This window comes from Hippoglossus hippoglossus, chromosome 24, assembly GCF_009819705.1.
Source record: "Hippoglossus hippoglossus isolate fHipHip1 chromosome 24, fHipHip1.pri, whole genome shotgun sequence".
Taxonomy (NCBI): domain Eukaryota; kingdom Metazoa; phylum Chordata; class Actinopteri; order Pleuronectiformes; family Pleuronectidae; genus Hippoglossus; species Hippoglossus hippoglossus.
In genome coordinates, this window is record NC_047174.1 from 3,727,285 (window position 1) to 3,751,352 (window position 24,068).

At 44.1% G+C, this 24,068-nt stretch overlaps 1 protein-coding gene across 1 annotated transcript in view; it reads left to right on the forward strand.

The window, feature by feature from the left end:
• The window catches only part of LOC117758812 (nesprin-1-like), a 64,665-nt gene that overhangs the window by 25,324 nt on the left and 15,273 nt on the right, over positions 1–24,068 (forward strand). The window contains exons 42-87 of the mRNA XM_034580778.1: positions 154–309; positions 379–620; positions 734–2,762; positions 2,856–3,190; positions 3,309–3,453; positions 3,588–3,788; positions 3,900–4,156; positions 4,248–4,398; positions 4,902–5,045; positions 5,137–5,268; positions 5,350–5,532; positions 5,637–5,774; positions 6,094–6,279; positions 6,591–6,713; positions 6,905–7,087; positions 7,275–7,364; positions 7,990–8,091; positions 8,591–8,662; positions 8,887–9,312; positions 9,477–9,577; positions 9,671–9,806; positions 10,017–10,103; positions 10,521–10,676; positions 10,826–11,026; positions 11,471–11,545; positions 11,999–12,184; positions 12,481–12,651; positions 12,798–12,938; positions 13,775–13,974; positions 14,827–14,959; positions 15,081–15,263; positions 16,256–16,402; positions 16,836–17,012; positions 17,196–17,351; positions 17,442–17,597; positions 17,927–18,097; positions 18,260–18,393; positions 18,617–18,803; positions 19,551–19,733; positions 19,824–19,937; positions 20,049–20,203; positions 20,338–20,485; positions 20,869–20,963; positions 21,985–22,213; positions 22,614–22,811; positions 23,525–23,638. Coding sequence (XP_034436669.1) covers positions 154–309; positions 379–620; positions 734–2,762; positions 2,856–3,190; positions 3,309–3,453; positions 3,588–3,788; positions 3,900–4,156; positions 4,248–4,398; positions 4,902–5,045; positions 5,137–5,268; positions 5,350–5,532; positions 5,637–5,774; positions 6,094–6,279; positions 6,591–6,713; positions 6,905–7,087; positions 7,275–7,364; positions 7,990–8,091; positions 8,591–8,662; positions 8,887–9,312; positions 9,477–9,577; positions 9,671–9,806; positions 10,017–10,103; positions 10,521–10,676; positions 10,826–11,026; positions 11,471–11,545; positions 11,999–12,184; positions 12,481–12,651; positions 12,798–12,938; positions 13,775–13,974; positions 14,827–14,959; positions 15,081–15,263; positions 16,256–16,402; positions 16,836–17,012; positions 17,196–17,351; positions 17,442–17,597; positions 17,927–18,097; positions 18,260–18,393; positions 18,617–18,803; positions 19,551–19,733; positions 19,824–19,937; positions 20,049–20,203; positions 20,338–20,485; positions 20,869–20,963; positions 21,985–22,213; positions 22,614–22,811; positions 23,525–23,638 — 9,429 coding nt within the window. The remainder of the gene's footprint in view (positions 1–153; positions 310–378; positions 621–733; positions 2,763–2,855; positions 3,191–3,308; positions 3,454–3,587; positions 3,789–3,899; positions 4,157–4,247; positions 4,399–4,901; positions 5,046–5,136; positions 5,269–5,349; positions 5,533–5,636; positions 5,775–6,093; positions 6,280–6,590; positions 6,714–6,904; positions 7,088–7,274; positions 7,365–7,989; positions 8,092–8,590; positions 8,663–8,886; positions 9,313–9,476; positions 9,578–9,670; positions 9,807–10,016; positions 10,104–10,520; positions 10,677–10,825; positions 11,027–11,470; positions 11,546–11,998; positions 12,185–12,480; positions 12,652–12,797; positions 12,939–13,774; positions 13,975–14,826; positions 14,960–15,080; positions 15,264–16,255; positions 16,403–16,835; positions 17,013–17,195; positions 17,352–17,441; positions 17,598–17,926; positions 18,098–18,259; positions 18,394–18,616; positions 18,804–19,550; positions 19,734–19,823; positions 19,938–20,048; positions 20,204–20,337; positions 20,486–20,868; positions 20,964–21,984; positions 22,214–22,613; positions 22,812–23,524; positions 23,639–24,068) is intronic.

Sequence of the window (24,068 nt, forward strand, 5' to 3'; positions counted from 1 at the left end):
TTTGTGACGTACACTGACATAGTTTGAACAAGGGTTTCTTTTTTACATTCCCCCAAAAAGTTCAGCAATAAATCAATCAAGCCCAAAGGCAGCTATATCAAGCAGGTCTCAAAACAGGTCTCCCAACAATTTGCTATTGTTATTGTGTTTTAGAGGACACCACACGTTGATTTGAATTGGTACCTGAAGTCCTCTCCTGGGGAACCTGAGATCCGACTGGTACGAACTGTCCAGCGAGTCCTGGCATGTCGATATCAACCAGCTCAGCTCGATGTCTCGGCCATGGCCAAACAGCTGGAGGAAGCAGAGGTATGTACAGTAGGTTTTCTCCGTAGAGAACACTCTGATCTGTTCTGAAGCCAGTTCTGTGTCCTGTAGGAGCACAGGTCCTGTGTGCAGGAGCGAGTAGCTACGATGAAAAACACGAGTGCCGCCAGGGATTGGGACCCGAGTGCCTTGAAGAGAGCTGAAGGCCAGTGTAGCGCAGCGCTGCTGGATGCCTCCGCCACAGTGCAGGTGAAGGCAGCGCAGCTGGATCAGGTCAAACAGTATCACAGACAGATGAAGATGATGAGAGCTTTTCTGGAGGTTTTGGCTGATGAGAAGGAGAAAATGAGCTTGTGAGTAACCTTTTGATCTAAGTAAGCTTTCGCTGTATCATCATTACTTGGAAGTGTTTGCATATGTGCTTGACGAATGGTACGCTCATGTTTTTCTGTTGTGATTTTGTCAGAAATGCTTTGAGAAGTAGCGCTGTTCAAGCTGACAAACTTCACGCCCTGCAGCAAACCATGGAACAGAAGAAAGACCTAATGGAGGAGCTGCTCCACCTGAGTAGCCAGTTGTCGGTTCACTTGAGCGATGCTGAAAGTTCAGGTAGTCTTCTTGCCCAGCTTGCAAATGTCCAAGAGGAATGGAGTCTTTTAAAAGGAAGCATCAAGCGAGCGCTGCGACACGCCACGAACGCCACCTCTCAATCCCGCCTTCTTATAAAAGAGGCCGAACAGCTGAAAGCCCAACTGGAAGATCTTCAGAAATCCAACTTTCAGAGCAATGACAGCAAAAGCGCTTTAGAAGTAGTTTGCCTGACCACAGACCTAAAGCTGTATAACCAGCTTTATCTGCACCTACAGTCCCAGTCAGACGCTCTTGTCCATTTCTCCCTGGGCCAGAAGGAGAAGGATGAGATCCAAATTAATCTTCAGGAGTTGGGGTCATTGCTTGATGTCACCAAGAGAAAGCTCGACAATTCCACGTGTTGCATTTCTTCAGGCAAGATCAACAAACAATTACAGGACTTGATCATATGGGCCAAACAGGCAGAAAACCACATCTCTACTGGGAAAAAGTTAGCTCTCTTCCCTGAGGAGGCTCGTATTCAAATCGCTGACATGAAGAAATTTCAGACCGATATTTTGACCCGACGGTCCAAGATGCAAGCTCAAGTTGAGGAGATGAAAGATGTAGCCTCTGATATGGAGAAGGAGGAAAGTGACCACGTATTGAAGACAATAGAGGACCTCTATGAAGCCATTAGTGACAGCTTGGATCATGTCCTTGACACCATGAAGAAGCATCTACACAACAGGGAGAAGCTCTTATCTCAGCTTGCTAGCATGGAAGCCTGGTTAGCAGAATCACACGCTGCGAGAGACGTCTGGATCCACGTGGAAAATGTTTCCAAAGTTGACGTCCAGATGCTGGAGAGCGAGCTGGCAAGTCACAAATTAGCCACTGTGGAGATCCAGAGCCACATTAAACTGGTGGAGGCCATGGCGGAAAGTTGCGAGGACATCGCGGCGGGATTGAGTCCAGAAGAGAGCCGCTACCTTGTCAACCGACTATCAGGCCTTTGGACAGAATTAGACGGACTGCTAGCTCACGAGAAAGCAACCAGCTGGGAGCTAGAGGAGCTGATTCATGAGCGAACCTCCTCCGATGAGGAATTATCGACCATCCAGACGAGCTTAAAGCAGATCTCCTCTGATTTGGAGCAGCAGAAGTTCCCTTTGACGTTGGAAACCCTTTCAACCGATGCACACTTGATGCACATGTTAATGGAGAACCAGTGTCAAGTCCAAGAGCTTCAGCACTGCCAAGAGGCCAAGAGAAGTGCCCTGCTGTACACCATTGGAGAACTGTTAGACAGGTGCAAAACCCTCAGTCTTAATACCTTTGAGCAAGACAAATATCTGCACCTGAGGAGACAAATGGAGGAATCTAGGGACATTGCCGAAGAGCAAATCTTGCGTGCCAAAGACAAATCGCTCAGTATGGGTGAGCGGTTCAGACTATACCAAATACTCCTCGTTGAACTTCCTCTGGTGAAGACACAGTGTCAAGAAGCAGGGGACCACCTGGAGGCCATAGCCCAGGAGTTGCACCCAGCTGAGCTCAATTCGGAGAAGCAGAGGATTCATCACACTGTGGAAACTTTGGTCTCTTGGGAGCTTTCTGTCACAGATGATATCAGACACCTAGAGGCCAAGCTTCTGCCAGGTCTGCGCTTTTCCTCTGAACTTCCTGCCTTGATAGAGCTTTTCCAAAGGACAAGAGAGGAGTTGGAGGGAGCTGAGCCGGTCAGTCCAGATGAGAAAGCAATAGATGGCGCACTTCGAAGACACTGGGTCATTTGGAGAAATCTGAAGTCTGGGATGAGAGTGTTAGAAGCTCTGGGACGGAGAGAAGAAATTAACCTGAGGAACAACAAGGAGCTTCACTCTCTCAGAGATGCAGCTATGCAAGAATGTCACGTAGGAATGGTAAGCTTGGATATTCAAGTTACTCAAGTCAACTTAACTTTACAATTATGACTTGAATTAGTTGTTTCTCTAAACTGTCCTTTTGTTCAATAGGAGAGTTTATCCCAGGCTCGAGAGTCCTTAAAGGATTACCAGTGGGCCGCCCAAGGAGCAATAGCCTTTCTTCATAATGCCGAGGCCACGTTCTTGTCAGCTCCTGGTGGGTTTTTAGACTGTACCGAGGAGCAGAGACAAACCCGGCAGGCTCTGGAAGCTCTAGAAGATGGATTTCAGGCTCACATCTGCCACCTTGTGGAGCTGCTCCCCCAGCAGCCCTGCCTCTCCCACCCAGAGGTGGAGCAGCTCCACATCAGCCTCCTCAGCCAGTTGTTGGTGGGAAGAGCTGTACTGGAGGCCCAGGCACAGCTGAGGCTGGAGTCCCTGCAGAGGTACACAGCTGTCTTAAAACCAGTCCTACACATCTTTTGTCTTTTCATGATGGAATTATTTTCTTTTACCTCCTTTTTAAAAAGAGTGAAATCACCCTAAAGACTGAATTTCTTACAGGTGTGCAGTAAGACAACAAAGCCACGAGAGCTGTCATGAAGACATACGTCAGCATCTCTCCGGGTTTGAAGCCAGACTTTCAGCCTGTGCTACAGTACAAGTGACATCAAATGACAAATGTGTTTCCCAACGGAATAAAGCTACGGTAAGTTCAATGCAGAACTAGCAAGTGTTTTCCTTTTTGACAGTTAACACTTTGGCACCTCTGCTGGTGATAGAGGAATCCATTCGACCTGTTTATTAACTCTTCTGATCTCAAACTTTCATCCCTCAATGAAGCTTCTGTTGGAGGATCTCCGCAGCCTCGCTGGGAAGATAGATGACCTGAGGGCTGGGTGTCCGATGCAGGGTTGTGGGGTTGGTAAAAGCGGCGAGCTGGGAGCCCTGTGGCGGCGCTGGGTATCACTACGGCGTGGTGTTGGCCTCCTGATGGCGCATGCAGAACAAAGACAAGAGGAATGGAAGGACATCACAACAAGTGTGAGTTCACCGAACTCAAATCATTCTGTCCATCTAAACAGGACCCATTTGACTATAGCAGAGAAAAAGAATAAACAGATGATACTTAAGATTTAATTCTATTCCTTTTAGATACAGCAGTGTTGCAGCTTTTTGGCGAGTCTTCAGGCTGAGGTGCCTGACTCCACCGTGAGCTTCACACAAGAGAAACCCCAGGAGCTTCTTGCCCTAGCTGAGCTACACCAGGCCGGTCTGGAGCAGGAACAGCAGGCCTTAGCCTCCCTGGAGCACCGACTGGAGCACGCCCTGAGCTTATCCCACTCCCAGGATCCCGTCAGTCCTGGACCTGTTGGCAAAACACTGGTGAAGATCCAAGAGAACGTCAGGAGGTGGGATTGAATTTGTTTAATATACATGTGGAACGCAATTACTCATTTATATCCGACATGCTGAGAGGAACGCTGTTCTGTTCCCCCGCAGCTTGAAAGAGAGAAACCTGCTGGTTGTAGCTGCAGCCCAGGCAGAGGAGAAAGAGAGAGAGCACGTTCAGGACGAGATCGAAGAGGTGGAGAAACACGTGTTCGCCATTCTACCCAAACTGGAAGGCTGCTCCAATCCAAACCAACAACAGGTCAGGCGAAGTTTTAATGCCTCACAAGTTTGGAAATCAGATATTGAAATGTTGTAGGAAAGCAGGTGAAGTGGCATTTTGGTGAATTTGGGAATATGAGGAATAATCATATATCACTGGAAAAAGCAGCAGAAGTAACAGAAAATAACAGAAATGGTAAAAATGTATATGAAATGAAACAATTTGTGCATTATCAAGCGATTTGATTAATTTAAAGCTGATTTGATTAAAACTGTTATGATGTGATATGTTTTCCACGTCTTTACATTCATCATTTATCCTTCACAACACAAAATCTCCATTTATCATTTAGAGAAAGTAGCCTCAAGGGTGTAAGTAATAAAAAGTGACCGAAAAACAATGGAAGTAATGAAAAATGCTGGAGATGATGACAATGCTTGTTTAATTTCTGTCATAATATCCTGGATGCACTCCTTCTCTTTTCAGAGACAGAGCATATCTCTCTCGTATTTTCTTTCCCATGTTTCTCTTGTGTTTCACAGGAGCTCACAGAGGACTTGTCCACACAGAAGGACAAACTGAAGAGGATCACGGACGGTTTGCAGAGCTGGTACACAGACATTCCTTCTGACATCAGCAAACGCTTACAAGACGTTGAACTGTCGCTGCAGAGAGCAGAGGAGGAGGTAACAAGGAAAAACACCGGATCGATCCTCAGTGGCCTGTGAGCTCTGTCCAACCAAATCCTCTCGTGTTGTGTGATTGTGTGTTCTACAGCTCATGGAGGGAAGCAACCCGGTCAGGAAGTTAGCCGCCCGAGTGGCGGAGCTGGGTTCTGGCCTCGAGAAGGTGAAAGTGCTACTGGAGCAGAAAAGTCCGACAGTCAGCGAAGCTCAAAATGTTCTCAAGGTGTGGGCAGAATAAATTATGTTTATTTGCTGGGGTGGTATTACACCACGTTATCTCAAAGCTCGACCCTCTGTTCTGCAGCGTGTGTGGGACGAGCTGGACGCGTGGCACAGCCGCCTGATGCTCGTGGAGAGCGAGGTGCAGGATCTCGCGGAGGAGCAGCCGCATCAAGCTCACCTCCTTATAGACCACATCACACAACCTCTGCAGCTCTACCAAAATGCATCACAGATGGCCGAGAACCGCACCTCCTTCCTCAGCAAGGTCAGACATATTCTTTTACCTGATATTTACACTGTATTGTACAAGTGGCTTCTGAAAATCTGTTGAATAAAACTACCTTTTGTTTCCTGTTCTCCTTTTGTCAGATCCCTGCCTGTCTTCAGGAGTTCGAGGACATTTCGTACAGCGCCACCTGCTGGTTAGACGAGGCCCAGTCATGGCTCGGCGCCCCCTGCTCGTTCACCTCAGCCAGAAGCCTCCAGAATCATGCAAACTCCCTGAAGGTTAGTGACAAGCAAGTAAAGAGCAAGTTCCTGAAGCTTTTGAAGACCTGTGACATCTAATATCACATTTTTATTCTATATTCTCATATTTCTCATGCAGTTTTTCCTTCTTATATAGTTATTTCCTTGTATTTTGCTTTTATTTGAATAGAATATGCTTTTGTTATTATACATTTTTCTTTCCGTCACATACTGTTGTTTTTAATTGGTACTTTTATATTGTTTTATCATAATTTATCAATTTATTCAACACTGACCATAGTATCAAGATACAAAACATATGTCCTGTTAATGCTGAGTTCCTGAACCTGTCCTACAGCTGGTGATGGACGACTCTGAGAGGATCAGGGACACGCTGCAGGACTTCAGGCCGGCGCTGGCGGAGATCTCTGCCGTGTGTGACGTCCGCATGCAGCAGGAGAGGCTGGACCAGAACGACCAGCGAGTCCACAAAATGCAACGCAACCTCCGCAGGCCGCTGGAGCAACTCCGGCAGACTGCTGAGGTAACGGGTTTGCTGTAGACTTTCAGAGGGAGTCTAGGCAGAGGGAGGAAACTGCTGGAATCTTTCAGTGGATGGGATGTTGTGGCCATATTTTGAAATTAAGATCTGGTAAAACAGATTTATAATGGACATCTCTAGCCCAAAGAAAGATACAGATACATAATGTGCAGCTAAGGTCCTCAGTCAGAACTGCAGATCCCAGATAGCTTGTCAAGCATATTTTACAAGAGAAATTGGCTTTTATGCAGCGTGGGAAAAACACGAAAACAAGTTCGATCCCTCAAGATGTTGCTGGCAATCTCCTTGTTCAGGTGGTGGAGGCGATGGAAGCTGAGCTCAAGACCATGGAGAAGAATGTCCCGAAGATCAGAACGATTTTATCCTCCATGGACGACTCCGACATAACGTTAACGGAGCATCTTCACAACCGACAGGTGAACATCTGCAATCATGACACCGAGCAAGACAACAGCAAAACATACAGAGATCATACAATTAGTAGTTTTTATATTCAACACTTAAAATGCAAAGGGAAGGAAAACAAAGACTTTAATGCTTCATTTTGATTGCTGCCCATCAACACGAGTAGTTTACACACGTGCGTTGATCTGTTTGTGGTTTGAAGGTGATCCAGGCCAATGTGCAGTCGATCCGGAGGACACTGGAGGAGATCCAGAGGTATAAAGGAGAGCTTCTCCTTCCACAGGGAGCGGAGTTGAGTCTGCTGGTCTTCTCCAGAGCCCGACTCCTCCTGCAGCCGCTGGAGGAGCTGGAGCAACTCACCCAGTATCAAACCTCGCTGCTGAAGGTAAAGCAAATAACATTGTTTGTTAGCCAAAGGGACATAAAGCCAAAATGTAATGATCTATTTTTAAATAAATATTCTGTCTCTTAGTTGCTTGAGCCCATGTAATGATCTTCTCAACCCTCAGCACAAGAACAATAACATCTCTAACGCTCCTTCTCTGTTCCTCTCGTCTCCTTGACCAACATAGAACAAGATCCGGGAGGAGGAAGCAACCAGGAAAGATCTCGGCATCACCACACTCTCCAAAATTCCTGAAGAGACACAGCAACTAGTCCAGGTAATAATAACATTCATATAAAAATAATAATCACAATCATAACCCCAAACCACCAGTGTGTTGTTTTGATTTTTATTAACTCTGCATCGTCTTTTAATTAAACCGATTAAAACCAGCTCCTTTAATATAAACGTCGCCCTAAAGGTTCCTTGAATCTCAGTTTGCTTTTTGGGGGGATTATTATGATTTGTATATATATCGCAACTGCAAATTTTCATTAATATATTACATTTTTAAGACATAACACTTGACAAAATGTTGTTTCCTGGGAAACAGGATGAATAATCTTCCCCCCCAAAAAATGAACCGCCCTAAACAAAATGAATTACTAAATCAACATGTTTTCCTCCATTAGAATCCATTAGTCACCAGGAAGGCTTAAGATTTCTTGTCTTGTTGCAGATAATAATTTTAAGCAGTGAAATTACTCAGTGGAAAGTAGTTAAATTCACATCTGTCGGAGATGAGAGAAAGTAAACAAAGCAACATGAGCTGATGAGTCACTGATATAACTTGAACATTAGGAAAAGACAGAAAATAAGATAATTAAGGACCAAGTATCATCAGAAAGTTAATTTGTTTGTTCCAGTCACTTGAATCAGTTTTGATGATATTGTTCACAAAGCAGGAGCCTTCTGACGTGTCTAACTCAGAGGAAGAGGAGGATGAGGATGACGAGAGCTGTCACTCTTCGTCCTCTGACACACTAACATGCAGTGTTCCAGAGGTAAATCTAAAAAAAAACACTAATTGTTCTGGGTTCCTCTTTCTTTGGGTTTCATTCCAAAATGTCACATTTCACAAATTCTCTCACGTTGTGGGATGAAACTCAAATTTCTTGGGGATTTTTTCTTCCCACCTTTACTTATTTTTTAATTCACTTACTATATGTTAACTTTAATCTGATGTTGCTGTCGTGTGGAAGCCTGGATCAGACACTTGCATGTTGATGTGAAGCTGTTTCAGGCAGACTCGTTCTCCGGCTCTGTCACATGCAGCTGCTTTGAATGTGCTTCTCCTTAGAAACCTTTCTGTGTGTGTGTGTGTGTGTGTGTGTGTGTGTGTGTGTGTGTGTGTGTGTGTGTGTGTGTGTGTGTGTGTGTGTGTGTGTGTGTGTGTGTGTGTGTGTGTGTGTGTGTGTGTGTGTGTGTGTGTGTGTGTGTGTGTGTGTGTGTGTGACTGGATATCTTTTGCATTTGAATATTTATACCTCACACGTATATCAGGACCCAGAGGACACACTCGTCCCCTCAGATGTGATAAGTGAGGATATTGCTGACACGCTGTCAAACGTTAAGGTAAATTATACTTTGAATTTGGAGATGGTTTTTGTTTAGTGCAGACTTTGACTTGTAGAGTCTGTTTTTACTTGTATAAATGTCCTGACTCTTAATGATATGTACATCGTGTGCTGTATATCTGTTTGTTGTCTATATATAAGTGTCTCCCTTGTTTGAAACCAAATTCCTTGTGCGTGCTCACTTTGCCAAATAAACCTGATCCTGATTCTATTGCCTTTCAGGAACTGGGGAGTTTGGCTCCTCAGTTTTCTTCTCAAGTGGAGACGACCTCAGAAGCTGCTGAATCTGAGCGTTTATCTGTGACGTCTGGATGTGATACCATCGACTTTGCAGCTGAAAATCTTGAAACCGGATTAACAACAATGGATTCTAAAGCTGAATCGTCCCATCCGGAGACCTTGACTTCTGAGCCGCTGATCACCGCGGCCCCCCCAGCAGCTGAAGACCAGTGCACTGCTGCTGATTCACTGGAACGACGTGAATCCTCAAAACATGAAACGTCTGCCACCGACCCTCGTGCAAAGTCCCCTCAGGCCGAAGACACGAGAACGATTCCTATGAGACCCGTAACTCCGTTCACGGCCACGAGAGAATCCCCCGAGTTCACAGAGGAGGACGACGAAGATCCGGCTTTGTCCACAGATGTAGTAAGAATCCTTTTAAAAATAATTTCCCTCCAGATTTTCAACTTAAGGTATAGTTTAGTGTCACACTGATTGAAAACTCTAAATTTCGGTCATATTTGATTCAAGTAATATACAAAAGAAACAGTGAGAAACCACATTTTGCCTGTTTTCTCTTCAATGTCCAGGACGCTCTTCGTCATTTGAAGGAACAAAGTGAAGTTGGGACCAGTCTGACCAGTTTGGAAGAATCCCAACAAGCCCAGGACTCGTCTAATGTGCCACTAAGGTAATAGACAGTGACCAGTTGTAGAGGTTTAAATCTCACGTGTGCATAGGATACAGTTGATCTCAGCTTATTCTGTGTTTCTTTGGTCCCTAGCTCGTCAGGACATGAGGAAGATGAGAAGGAGCAGCAAAGATGGAGTCGACTTTCCACTGAGATCTCGGAAAAACTGTCCGCTTTGAGAAAACTTCAGGAGGAACATCGCACCTTGAAGCGCTCTGAAGACGAGACGGTAGGAAAACAGAAAACTCATGCGTGAGTTTCCGATGTGGATGAGAGCTGAGATGGTGATTCATCCATCTTCTCTGTTACCACGACAACAGTGTGACAAACCACTAAATGACCAAAAGCGGAAACACTTGAAAATGTATAAACATCGTCTCTGCAGTTCGATTCCTTCCAACTGTGAAACCTAAACTACGATCGTCTGGTTCTTGTTTAGGTTCCAGAGAAGAAGCTGATATCAGCCCGATCTGCTCCTGCTGTTCTCCAGCGGACACAAGAGTCCATCGCCAGGCTGAGACAAACAGTATGTGCAGCACAGACACCGGTAGAAACTCTGCACACGTATGAGACTCAAACAGCAGAGAGAGAGAGAGAGAGACTGTTTAACCGACTGTTTAAAAACAAAACATATTATTAAATTGTCCCACAAATTATCCAACGCACATGAATCTCTGTGGATTTAATTTGAAGAAATGCTTTCAACTTTGACATGTATGGACAAAAACATAAAATAAAAAGGGTTAAGAATAAATTAATAAAAGGATTTACATGTGTAGCAATATGCAGCAATGGTGCACGACTCCTCTGTAGCTGAGTTACTGCCAATTTAAGAGATTTCCCAAAAATCCGACCACTGGAGAAAACGATTTCTCTTACTTTTGGAAGACCCAGCATTGAGTGTCAGTGAGTGAGTGCTGGTGATGTGTTCGATGTCTCCCAGGTGAGGTCTGCACACGGCTCTCAGCCAGATGTGAAGGAGCAGATGTACGAGGCTCTACGGAGGGTCCTCCTCTGTCTGGACGCTTGGACCGACCCTCTGTTGACTACAGGGGGCGCTGGTGAAGAGGAGCCCCAGCTGAGGATGCTGCAGCAGGAGGTGACTGAACACAACGCTGCTCAAACACACACACACACACACACACACACACACACACACACACACACACACACACATATTTAATATCTACTGTATTAAAATATATATATTCGAGTTGATTGATCCTTTCTGTTTAAACTCCTGTGTAGTGTGTATCATCCGAGCTGCTGACCGTGGCTGAGCTGTTGAGACAAATGGAATCAGAGACCAGTCCGGTGCTGTGGAAAGAGGAACCAGAGGCGTCCCACTGTGTGACCTGTCTTCAGGACTGTCTCAGTACTGTCCAGCTGTTCCTCACCTCATCCCACGATCAGCTCCCTGAACATCTGGGCCTCAAAAACCAGCATCAGGTCTGAAACTGTGGAATTTCCCCCGAAACTGCGATCTCATCTATAATCTGTAAAATGACATCTCTAAAATAATAAATAAACATTATCTGAATGGGTAAAACAATAATAGTAACTGAGTTGAGTAAATGATGTAGTTTTTACTCTTCTATTTGTTCACAGATGCAGCTGTTAGTTACATTTCATATTTAAAACGTACAATGACTGACTAAAATATTATGTTTTAGATACAGAAGTTTTAAATCCATATAAAGTCAATAGAATTTGTTCTCTTTTTAACAGCTTTCACTTTTAAAATTCTGCTTACATGTTAATGCATCAGTGATAATAATGGAAGAAATTATTTATAATATCAAACTGACACATTGAAAACTATTCATTGTGATATTTAAAAGTGCATTTTGGTTGTAATGCTTTAACTTAAGTTTTCTCTCATTCTTCCTCCAGCTGTGTATTTTGGACGAGTTTGAACTTGGACAGAGTGAAACCTTCCCAAGTCTAAAGGATGCAACTAGTTTGCAGGTAATGACGCTTTTATTATATGACACATTATTGTATTTGTATATGTGTGTGTTTTTTGTGTGTTGGTATAAATCGTTTGGTGAATACGTCTTTTAATGGACTCAAAAATATCAAGTTGCAAACACTCATAGATCAGTTCCCTAAATACGTCGGATCAAGATCCACGAATTATTCCCGGGGGAAATTGGCGAAAATATAAAAATAACACAATCTCAGTTTAACAGACAGGGGTGAAAACGTAACCTCTTTGTTGGAGGTGATAACACAAACTATAAAATATGTCTTTGTCTTCACCCTAAGAAGAACAAACAAGTTTATATTAGCAATGAAGGGTTTAATAAAAAATAATCTCCTCAGCTCCTTTGTCGATGGACTGGAAACACGATACAGGATCTGTGCTTCCAAACTTAATGGTATTCTCCTTAAACCCTGCGCTCCCGCTGTATCTCGCAGCAGTGTGTCCTGGGCAGACATCTGAGGCAGAGTCCAGGGGAAAGAGCCAAGCTTCAGCGAGCATCCCGGGCCTTGCTTCAGGGGATAACTCACCTCCTGGAACTGGGCGAAGGATGCATAAAAGAGAAGCAGATGAGCCAGGTTCACAACCGCAGCCAACTTCAAGCTATTCTCTGCAGACACAAGGTATCTCGCCGCGCTTTCAGCAAGTTCCTCAGCAGGCAGGCAAAGCCCAGATTTAAGTTAGGCACTTTCCAAAGAGTGTGCAGAAGCTTCTTGATGGTTTTCAAAGAGACAGAGATTTTTCTTTTTAACAAGCTTTAAACAACTGATGATTAGACTTTACACAAAGATATTTAGACGTTTATCATCATCCTCTGCCTCATCTCCCTCTTCCCTCCTGTTGCTGTATTTATTAAACGTCCGTTTCTTTTTAAATCACACCTCACATCTGTCCTGAATCCGGTCTCTTGGTGAAACAGAAACTCCTGCAGGTCCTCGGGTCTCAGTTGGCGTTTGTTCAGCATCTATTCCGGTGTGAGCCAGAAGTGCTCGGGTGTCAGGAGGCTGAGGGGCTGCAGCTGGACGTCAGGGCCAAAGCTTTGCAGCAACAGGCTCTGAGACGGGAGGTAGCTTCTCTGAAGAGGCTGCAGGTTTGTGTAGCGCACATTCGCTGAAGGCCATGAAAATTTCATACATCGACACAAATGAGAAGTTTCTGTGCTGTGCTTTTGTACTGGTGCGAATGTGCTCACAAAGTAAAGTCGATGTGCGGGGGTTCTGTTTGGACCGGCTGCAGGAGTGGAGCCTCTGGGAGGATAGCTGTGGTCGACTGGGTCGGGTGCTGGATGAGTCTGAAGCCTTCATCAGCAGCGGGGAACCAGAGGGAGACGACGAGGAGGAGGAGTCTGTCGTGCAGCACAGACTCGAAGCCTGCCAGGTAAACACAGCGTCTCCGTTTCTCCTCAGACGTTTCCTCACTTTCCCTCCTTCTGTCTCTCCATCTTCTGGTGTTTACACTTTGCACATCGACCTCCAACTCAATTTTGTTGCAAGAAGCATTTTTGTAAGTGCTTTAAACTGCTTTTAAAATAATAACGTCAATCTGCTAATTTCACCCACAGTTCTGTTGCCAATTTTCTACATTTCCTTTCATGCCTCTCAGCAGCCGTCAGAGGTCACTGTTGCACAAATGTATTTTATATATGTGGAGTTTTGAAAACTTGCCGGTGAGTCTTTTTTGTAGAAGTTGATCGAAATCAACTTATTTTGAATGTTTGTTGCAAAGTGAGTGACCTAAAAACAAGGGGTTGCATTTTTCTTATTTTTAGTGACGGGCAAATTTGAAGTTTAGAGTTAATGCTCGACAAATCTCGGAGCCCGTCCGCCATCGCCAGCTACTTAAATAAATAGACACTGCACAAAGTAATCAGGTTGAGTGTGAAACAGTTGTGTTTTGGATTAATAAAAAGAATATTGCAGGTGCATGCTAAGTAAGGAAAGCCGGGCTGAGGATGACGCTGGTGGGTTTTTGGTTGAGCCGTCAGGTGCTGACAGACGAATAGAGGCCTTGATCTTGAATTCTACATTTAGCTGATTCATCTCTTTGCAAGTTTCTGTCAGACTCACGGACTTTATCACCTCATGTTTTCCACAGCACGTCGCATTTTTCTCTCCCTGCGCTGTCTCTTCAAACGCTGGTTTGCAAGATGCTTAATGAGAGAATCTCCTGAATGTAAACTCATCACAATCACTGACTTTCCCCCGATTAATCAGCAAACACTGGGGCAGTTGGAGGAGAGCAGAGCGGCTTTAGGGATCCTCCTGGATCAGTGCGAGCTGCTGCAGACAGAGCCGGCGTCTGCTGCCTCGGTCGGCCTGACAGGAGGAGCTCTGGAGCTGCGCTGGAGGAGAGCGGTGCGGAGGACGGAGCAGGAGATTCAACGCTGCAGAGACATCCAGGTCGTCAGGTCCAGGTGGGACACGCTCGAAAAATACAGCGATAATGTGCAAAAATATAAAAGATGATTGTGCTCCAGGAGTTTTTATCATCTACCAGTGGAGGCCAGACAGTTTTAATTATTGCCTAAATGTTATCGTCTGGAACAACCGCATCAGAATGTTTTTTACATGGATGCAAAACAAAACAATTAGTGTTTCCTTTTAAAGGGCCTTTAAAAAAACAAGTGTTATTTCACAACCTGAACACACACAAAGGCTTCTGCTTATTCATAATATTTAAATCCACCACAGCCTGGATCTGCAACGAATGTAAACAGAGGTCATGTAAGTTGAATGTACAGTTAGTTAGGGAGATTACAAAATAATAATAATTAACTTTAAACAAAAACTAATAAATAATTAAACAAAACAACACAGAACAAAATGAGACAAAACAAAAATACGAAAGCACATTAAAGAAAATATTAAAAACAAGCAACATCCATTAAAACCAGTTAAAATCCGTCATTTAAGGGTTTCCTAAGACTTATGCTCTTTCCCTACCTCAGGCTTTTTGTCTATGTTTTAATCTTGTCTAGAAATATCCAGTAAATCAGGAGTGAAACACAAAAATGTCTAAATGTTTCCCCTCGTGAGATCCCTCAGTTTACAGTCACATTTCACCACTCCGCTGTTCCCACACTCTAATATATCTTCATATCTGTTGACACACACGATGTCAAAGCCGATGACAACGCACACCACTCATCCACTATCTTGTTTATTAGTGTTGGACCCAAACCTCAGTCATTACGTCAGTCTGTGCGAAGGAGCCGCCATGTTCTGCCTCGCTGGATGAGCTACGTTTCCCCTTGTCCTCCCCACAGATTCCACACAGACTTCACCTCGGTCAGTAATTGGCTCGTCGGTGCCAAGAAACAGTTGAAGCCTTGGTCAGACCAGGCGGAGACGTCAGACCTGAAGCAGGAGTGTGTCCGCCGCGGCCTCATCGAGCTGCTGGTAAAGTATCCAATCACACAGTCAACCCTGGAAACCCAAACTCACTCAGCTGTTCATAACATGTCCACTGGAGGAGATTAAAACTGTGTCTTTACCCTCCAATCACCGCTCTGTCCTCAAGGACGTCTCCATGGAGGTGGAGGCTGCGTCGGTGCGGAGGACGTCCGTCTCCAGGGACGCCACTCGGCTGCTCCACCTGAGCGAAGCCGACTGTCCCGGGCTGAGAGCTCAGATCGCTCAGCTGGAGGTGAACTGGAGCCAGCTCACCTCCGACCTGTGCAGGACACAAGAGCAGCTGCAGCAGGTGCTTTCAGATTCACTTTATTCTCTCAACAAACTGACTTCAAATATGATGAAATATGATTAATATTATAAGAAGTTTCACTTTACGTTCACAAGTTTACGTTCTTTACTCACGAAGCTCAAAACCAGATAAAACTGTTTCTAAAGACGGGCGACATGACAGCTCCCAAAAGTAAAGTCAAATCATCTCAATCTGCCCCTTGTGGCCGGCTGCAGTATAGCTCTTATAAACACCTCCTCCATGTTAGTGGACGGCACATGGACCAATCTATAAATTTCAAATACATGTCAAATACATTTTTCTCATTTTAGTTAGTTCCCTAAAGTTAGAGCTCTCTTATTTCATTCTTTTACTTATTTTTCCTAATTATTTGGTTTGCATGTATTTGGTCAATCTGTTCTCAAAGTAACTTATCATAGTAAATAGTTTGTTCCTTTCTTGTTTTAAAGAAGTGACGGAATAATCCTGCATCACAAACCTTGTCTATATTTCTGGATTTCAAAAATGTTGACCTCATGCCCCATAAACTTTGAGCATTACTACTTTCCCAATGAAATTAAGTGTAATGGTCCAAATTCCACGGCAACGCTGGTGGTTTTTAAAAAAAATAATTAGGCATTGAGAAATCCCCTCCGGTGAAGGGAGTGAAAACTTGAATACAATCCTGCTGAAATTAGTTTCGGGGTGATTGAGGACAGGGAGGAAGAGAAGGACGCTTTCATTTCTCTTCACCATTCATCACCAGTGAATGGAACCAGAGAGAAGTTAGTTTTTTTCCAGGTTCATTTCAAAGTCTTACACTTGGGAGAGGATGCAAAAGATCTTATCTACTGGAGACAGATTTAATAATTTGGACAGAAACACGAGTCAGATTGCATCAGAACCTGGTGTTTTACTCTCCAACTACCTCAATAAGATTAATTTTAAAAAGCAGTAGAATTAAAACTGTAAAGTGAACTCCCCTCTCCTCTCTGTCACCCTGCGTCTGGTAGCGGCTGCTGTCTGCATGGCCGCCTGTGGAGCTGCTCTCCGACCTGGAGTCGTGGCTGAAGACGCAGGCGGCGCCGAGCCAGGAGAATGAAAAAGATCTGAAGGTCAAAGATGCTCCTCAGATCTCTGAAGTCCTGCAGCACCGTCGGGTACCTCCACCGTTCACTGTTTCTTCCTGTGCATCACTTGATCTTTTGTCAGAGCTTCTGATTCAGTGGTTATTTAAAATCAACAACTTCTATTAGGAATTATTTGTTCAAATACAATTTTTTTCAGATATTATAATTTAAATTCTTTTAAATTCACGTTTGTTGTGTTGAGTCCTGAAATGACTTCACTTGATTTTTGTTACAAAACAACTTTAAGTTGCTGCTTAAACATCTAACATCTAAACATCTAAAAGTTAAAATACATGGGATTGTAGGGAAAGGAAAATTATTTAAAACAAATTCAGTGATGCATCAGATAAACCTCCATTCTAATCAGAGGTGAATGAAACAAATTAAAAAAGATAATAAAGCAGTGTATGTTTCTTTTGACTTTTATATCGATGACTTCTTTATATCTAAATTGTTTCTTCAGCAGTTGAAGGCGGGTGTCGTCGCTGGGCAGCTCATCCTGGATTTCCTGAGCCAGTCCCGGCCTCAGGCAGTGGGAGCGTACGTCCAGTCTCTCCAGTCTGAACGCACGATGTTTGCAGAGAAACTTGGTGACCTCAGACTCCAGTGGCTGCACGTCCAGGGAGAGCTGCAGAGCCAGGTCAGCGTCACAGCTACCTGTAGAATATAAAGTGATCCAACCGTAACTTTCTATGTATTTCCAGCTTTAATATTCTCATTAAAACCAGATGATGGGCTTGAAAAGCAGCTGTTCACATACACATGTGGGTTTGTTTTCTGTATTTACACATGAACGAGACACTGTTTGTCTTTGCTCCCACAGATTCATGGAGCCGAACAGATGCATCACACCTGTGCGGTCAGAGAGAGACAGTTGCAGCATCTTCACCGATGGATCCTGCAAAAGAAAAAGCAGCTGGATCAGTGGGAGCAGCCGACAAGTCAAACTCTGGCTCGTAAGGCTCTGCGCGAGTGGGAGGTACGGTGACGGCAAGCGGGCGCAGGTTTGTGTTTGTGCTGCACGGGAAGCCGTCCTCAGATGTGACACGGAGTCGGTTCTCTCTTACAGGCTGTCGCAGGCAGAGTGAAGGAGAAGGCTGCAGCTCTGCAGGAGTTGAAAACCAAACGAGTGGATGCTGAAGAAGAAGAGAAGCATCCTTGTGACGTCGCTTTCTCGAAGCAGGCGGAGAGCGTTAGTCGAGCCTGTGAGGATCTAAGTCAACAGGTAGAAATAAATCTCCTGCTGTAATCACGAACAGGGAGAATCAGTTCTTAGAAATACGGGAATTAAAGCACCGCTTGTTGATGAGTCCCTGTAAATCCAGTCCAAAGACTTCACCTGAAACATCTTAAACAGGATTTTCTTATCTAATCTTATCTTACTCCTTAATTCACAGTATGAATACACAATCTACAACAAAAACAATGGTGGTATTGTTGTCAGTATTTTCTTGTCTGTCTTAATATCAAAACAACAAGGGCTTTATTTCTCTTGATATGAAACCTGTCAGAGAAACTGCATTTAAAACCCTGTTCCTCTGTGGTCCTGTGCAGATGGAGGCTCTGAAACCAGCTCTTCAACGCACCCTGGATCAGTGGAGTAGTTTCCACAGAGATCTGAAGGAGGCCACTCTTCAGGCCAGCGAGGTGCGTTGTGCTCTGCAGCATCAGCGAGCTCCTCTGTTCTCGCTCAAGCAGGCGGACGAACACATGGACATCTTGCAGGTGAGAAGCTCTGACCCTCATGTCTTTAACAATAATATATCATATCCAGCCCTTCTTTTGATTTTGCCTGATTCATAAATGATGTGCGTACACGGGTGTCAAGCTCCTTTCAGTCCCCAAACTTAAAAGAAACGTGTTTGTCTTTTCTTTGTCTTTATGCAGGGACTCCAAGGGAAGGTGGAAAAAGGAGAAGAGCTTTGGGCAGCCGTGGAAATATCATTCCAGGGTCTCGTGAAGAAACTTCATTGTGGAGCGGCACAAGCGTTAGGAGACCAAGTGGAAGGAGAGAGGAAACGGTCAGTAGCTTATCACAGGGAGAAAACACTGTCAGTGATTTAAAAATCCACATATCATAGTTAAAGAGTGAAAACCATGTATCTCCAAATTTGGCAATTTAAATGATCCAACTTTTAAGCTCAATATAACTTTTTTAAAAACCAGTTGATTATCTGATTATCTGGCACTGACACCATTACTACCACGTGTATTTCTTCTCGCCTATGATGTATTGTGGCTCAGGTGGGAGAGCATAATCCAGGAGCTCAAGGACGAGCGCGTGAAGACTGGAGAGACGGTTTCCTCGTGGCAGGAGTACCGGCGTCTCTCCGGTGACTCCTCCCTTCACATGCAACACCTGAGGCGTCAGTGGGAGGAGCTGTTGACGTCCTCGCCGTCACCTGAACGCGACACGGTTCAGTCAGTGGAGGTGAGTTCAGGGGACAAGAGCAAAAATCAGATCCCTGATAGCAGAAAGTGGTGATTAGATGCTGAATTCTTGCAATATTTTAACATAATATTATATATTTAATATAAATAACGTATCTCGTCAACACTGACTTGTTATTTTGTTTTGTTGAATTTCCCTTGACTCAACCCTGTTCCAGCTCCTCTACTCAGAGTCTATGCAGTACACTATCCAATTGGATTATCATTATTTTTCTCGGTGACTGGAAAGGAACATGCAACGTGCACTCATGGGCAGAAATATCAGCAAATGTGTCCGTACACCTGATCGGTTGTACTTGCGCTCGGGGCCAGGACGCTGCATTACGAGTTGTTTTGAACATTCGGAGCCCAAAACCCCCCCCCCCAACAAGCGTCAGTGTTTCCACTCAGGTCATTTGTTCCATTTGTGCGCTCTTCAGAAGAGCACAGCAGGCAGGTGTATTTTGGGAAAGTTGAGTCAGATCCATTTGTTGAAAACTTTCTGGTTTTCAAGAGGAAAAGAGCAGCTACCGGTCTGTTTAAGGTGCTTTTGATGAGAATGAGTTGGTAAGAGGATGGAAAATAGGGAAAAACTGTCATTAAAATCATTTAATTACTAATTAACACTGCTCACAATGGATCAATGTGGTTTTATTAAACGGTATTTATCTACTGTGCTCCTTACTCTCATTACTTTATCAATGGAACTGTAATTTATCTGTTTTATTCCTCACATTTCTAACACCAGAAGATGGAGGATGTTTCTCAGAACTTGCAAAGAAGCGCCAACAAAGTGCTGGACGCCTCTAAGCCTCTTATTGGACGGCTAGATCCACTGGCTGCAAGTTTGATCCAATCCGAGACCCGGCTCCTGTCATGTGACGTCCTGCTGCTGAGCCACACAACGTCGGGGAAAAAGAAAAGTCTTCAGGTGAGAAAACGGGTCAAAACATCACCTGAACCCTTGTTAGCTACTGTTCACGTTTCACAAAGTCTGTTAAATCTCTCTCTCTGCACGCAGGGGGATTTGAAGGAACAGAAACAATTTCATACTTGTTTGAAGACTCTTGAAAAACAGAGTCAGAGCATAAAAGATAAAGTCAATGCTGGTTTAAAGGACAAAGACTCAGTGGAGGTCAGTACGAGCCCCTGTTGGTTCCTGTACATCATGAACTGGATTAAACAAGACGTCTTGACTCTTGAATTACGCTAAAAATGTGATTTTTATAATTTCTTGGATGTGCAGCAGCTTCTCTCGGAGCTCGGTGATCTGTTTCCATCGCTGGTGGACGTCAGGGAGATGAGTCACCGCTCGACCCTCGACAACCAGGACACAGCCCGACTGCACGTGCTCAGCAGGGAGTGGATCCAAAGCACGACTCGCACATCTCGCATGAACAGGTAGATCAGATCCACAGCAACTACATGTACATTTGTTCCGTTGAAACGTTTTGAGGGAATTTTACATTTGCTGCCGTTCACCGTTTAAAGATAGAAGACGTGCATCTTGGTGAAAGTCCTTGTTTTTACTCCAGAGAGCTGCAGGCGGAGCGTCAGAGCTCCCAGACATTTCAGGAGAAGTGCGACAACCTGACACATTTGAAGGAGAAACTCGTTGAGGAGTCAATGTCCAGAAAACTTGAAAGTCTCTCCGGCCTCCAGGAGATGCTCACTGTTCATCAGGTACAAATATACGAATGTACGAATATCAACTAGAGGTTATGACAGTTTATTTGCATTTTCATGACAGAAACGTCCCTGAACTTTAGCCCTAATGAGGTCGGGTTGAATTATTTGTGGACAAATTCTTTGTTGATAATCCATTTCCCTCCCCTACATCCACAGATGAGTGTAAATTAATCTATAAACTTCCCATGTGCCCTATGACCAGCAGGTCCACAGAGAAATATTCTGTAATTTAGTCTGGAGGAAGTTAACGACCTCATCAGCACAAACGCTTGTTCAGTATAACATCCCTGTGATTACCAGCAGAATATTTGGAAGATCACAGATTTCTCATTGTGTTCTCTGTCTCTCTCTCCTGCTCTTATCATTTATTCTCCCAGAAGCTTCAGGCTGAAATAATCAGTGGAAACCAGCTCCTGCAGGTTCTCCTCCGCCACGCAGTCCAGTCCATGGAGAAGGAAACAGGAGGGAGAAGGTACGTGTACGATTTGGAGAAGAGGTGGAAGCCGGGACGAGAAACATCTCCACTTAAAGACATGCAATTAAATGACGAAGCTATTGAATTCATTCATTAAGATCCAGTTTAGCACCCTCTTTAGTTTCATTGGAAAAGTTACATTTATAGTAACGGTTGGTGTTTCGCCAGAAAAGAGTATTTGGCAGACAAATCAACCAAAGTTTAAATAGTTTACGAGTTCCTATCGAGAAGAGAATGTCTTAAAAAGAATTTTACAACAGGTATATATATATATATTTTATTATCTGTTGTGTCATGGCACAGCTAGAACTGGACAAATGATCTGTTATTGCATCTGTTGGAACGAATGACCGAAGCCTCTGTGGGGCGATAACAGAAACCAAACCAAATACTTCAGGGTATAAAGGTTGTTATTCGGTCTCTTCTTTAGGAAAAACCCCCGTTGAGCCGTCTCTCTTTTATCTATTTAAACTATCAGACGGTGAACGACCAATATCGTCTAACAAAACAATTAGATTTGAGGTTTTCCAGCCAAATTCCTTCGTCTTCACACGTATTTCGGTGCAAATTGATACATAACAAAATTCCGTTTGTGCACCGCAGGTGTTTCCTGTTCTGGAGCAGCTCGATTTCTTTTTCCTTGATGCTTCCCTAAATCATTTTCTTGCGGCGTGTGGAAATCTTGGACGCCTCTTAAATCTCTTTAAAGGGATCCAAGGGAAAGTTCTCGCTGTTCCCCCTGCTGGGATCGCTACTTGAGATTTTATGACGGTCTTAAAAAACTGCTGATTTTGTGTTGTTGCAGCAATTGCCCGTGAATAACATTTGACAGAGACATTTATATTTCTTTTTATTACCTCGACCCGTTGATGTGTTTTTTGCAAGAGAAAGTATATGAAGACGAGTTTCATTTCGCAAAAAAGAAAGATTCTCCCCCGCTTCACGTTGAATTCTTTACATGTTTAGAGATATCGTGGTTGTTTCTCCACATGAACCTCTCGTCTTATTTCTTTTGCAGATCTGAGCTCATGGCACAGGTGACCGGTTTGAAGGAGAGCTGGTTCGGTGCCGTCGCTCTGGTTGGACAACGCAGGTGTTTGGTGAGAGAGCAGCTCGGACTTCGGAGCGTCTACCGCCTCGGACTGAAACTCCTGTCCAAGCTGGTGGTGGACGTGGACCCTCTGCTGCCCCCCACTGGCACTGCTCTCTCTACACTGCAGCAACTACGGAGCTGTGACGATTGCCAGGTTAGCATGGATGACAGTTTATTTCCGTTCTATAATCTTCAGAACAGAAATTCAAGTGAAGGAAGTAAATAAAGGCGTCTCAGTCCCTGGTGGCCGGCTGCTGTTTATTGGTCCTAAAACCTCCCTCCTCTATATAAGTGGACGGTACATGAACCAAACTAAAAGGTCAAAGTACACGTTGAATACAATATTCTAGTTCTTATTACAGCGATGTAAGTTCAAGAGCTTATTCTTCTAATAAGTTTGATTTTAATGAATTATTCGATGCTACAACAACAGGGTAAAACCTTGTGATTGGTCGAGCAGCAGGAAGTAGCTCATTTTCCTTCTGAAAGTCTCGTTTCTTTTGACAAATTCCATCCGTGTGACAGATTTAATAGACGAGCCTCTCTCCCCACAGTGTGTCGAGGAGGCTTTGGGTCTGCACTCTGCCGTGTACAACCAGACGCTGGAGGCCGGCAGGCGTTTGTGTGAAAATCTGACAGAGTCCGAGGGCCGGAGTCAACTTCAGTCAGAGCTCCGGGACGTTGAAGAGACGTGGAAACGAACCAACTCGCTGCAGGAGAGGAAACGACACCTGGTCAACACGACTGCTCAGGTAACAGTGTTTATTTTTGTTATCTTCAATTCGTATTTATTTAGATTCGACATTTCACTAAATGGTCAAACGGTTTATTCGGTGTAATCAGACCAAAAAAAAAGAAGAGCCGAACGAATCTGACGTATTAAGCTTTGAATGACCCATATCCAGGATTTGATCCTTCCCCAATAAAAACACCCAGGAGCTGGTGTGTTGCCCCGACACTGAGCTGCTGCCAACAGGGATCAAAGAGCAGCTCAAATCCGTCCATGATCCACATCCAGACTCAGCAGGTTCCTCGTGTCTCTGCCGCTCATCCCATCACCGCTCGGCTGATATATTACAGAACCGGAACCATTCGGACTGTGACCGATGTCCTGATCGTGTTCTCGCGGCTTCTTTTTGGCCGCTTGAAGCTCAGAAGTTCCTCTTTGCTTCACGGGCTGTGTTAATTACAATAACTGAATGTTTTCTGTGCGCAGAGAGGGTCAGGGAAAGTTGTGTTAACCCCCTCTAATCTAAACAGGATCCACCCGGGGGAAAAGAAAATCCCTGTGAGTGTCAAAGATCACACAGACAGGAGCGTTAAAGGGATAGTTCACACAAAAATCTCAGGGGTTGCAGCTGAAATCCAATACAATTGAAGTCAATGGTTGACATTTATTTTAATTTTTGTAAACAATTGTTTGTGTGAGCTCTTCAAGTTTGTTTGTGTCCTGTTGTTTTTTCAGAAGTGGTCTCAGTGTCAGGACGGAATCAGCAGCATCATGTCGGAGCTGGATGAGGTGAAGACCAGGATGAAGCAGCAGCTGCCAGACGACTCTGAGAGAGAGAAGCTCATTCAGGTGATTACTATTAGTATAAGTAAATACCTGGTAATGAGTAATATGTATGATTTCATTATATTTATAGATAAACACATACAAATAGGATTATTTATCATGTTGTATTTTGCGTTCTTTATGTCCCATCATCTTTCCAGCCTCGTGTCTTACTGAGAAATAAGATCAAATAAAAACCAGCCAGCACAGAACGACCAGAGCTCCTTCAAATCCTCACTTTTAAAATAATACTCGTAGCTACCACTGAGGACACTGAGGTCACAGTCTTTATTCTAGGAAAAGGTTTATTTAGGGACTTATGGGCTTTTAGCTGAATTTTCTGAGCTGATTGCTGTGTTTCATGCTCAGTATCTTTTTAAACCCAACTAGTTTTCTTTTATTCAAGAAGAGTGTAATCGAGAGACATAGATTTTTGTCCTAAAGGTACATTTAT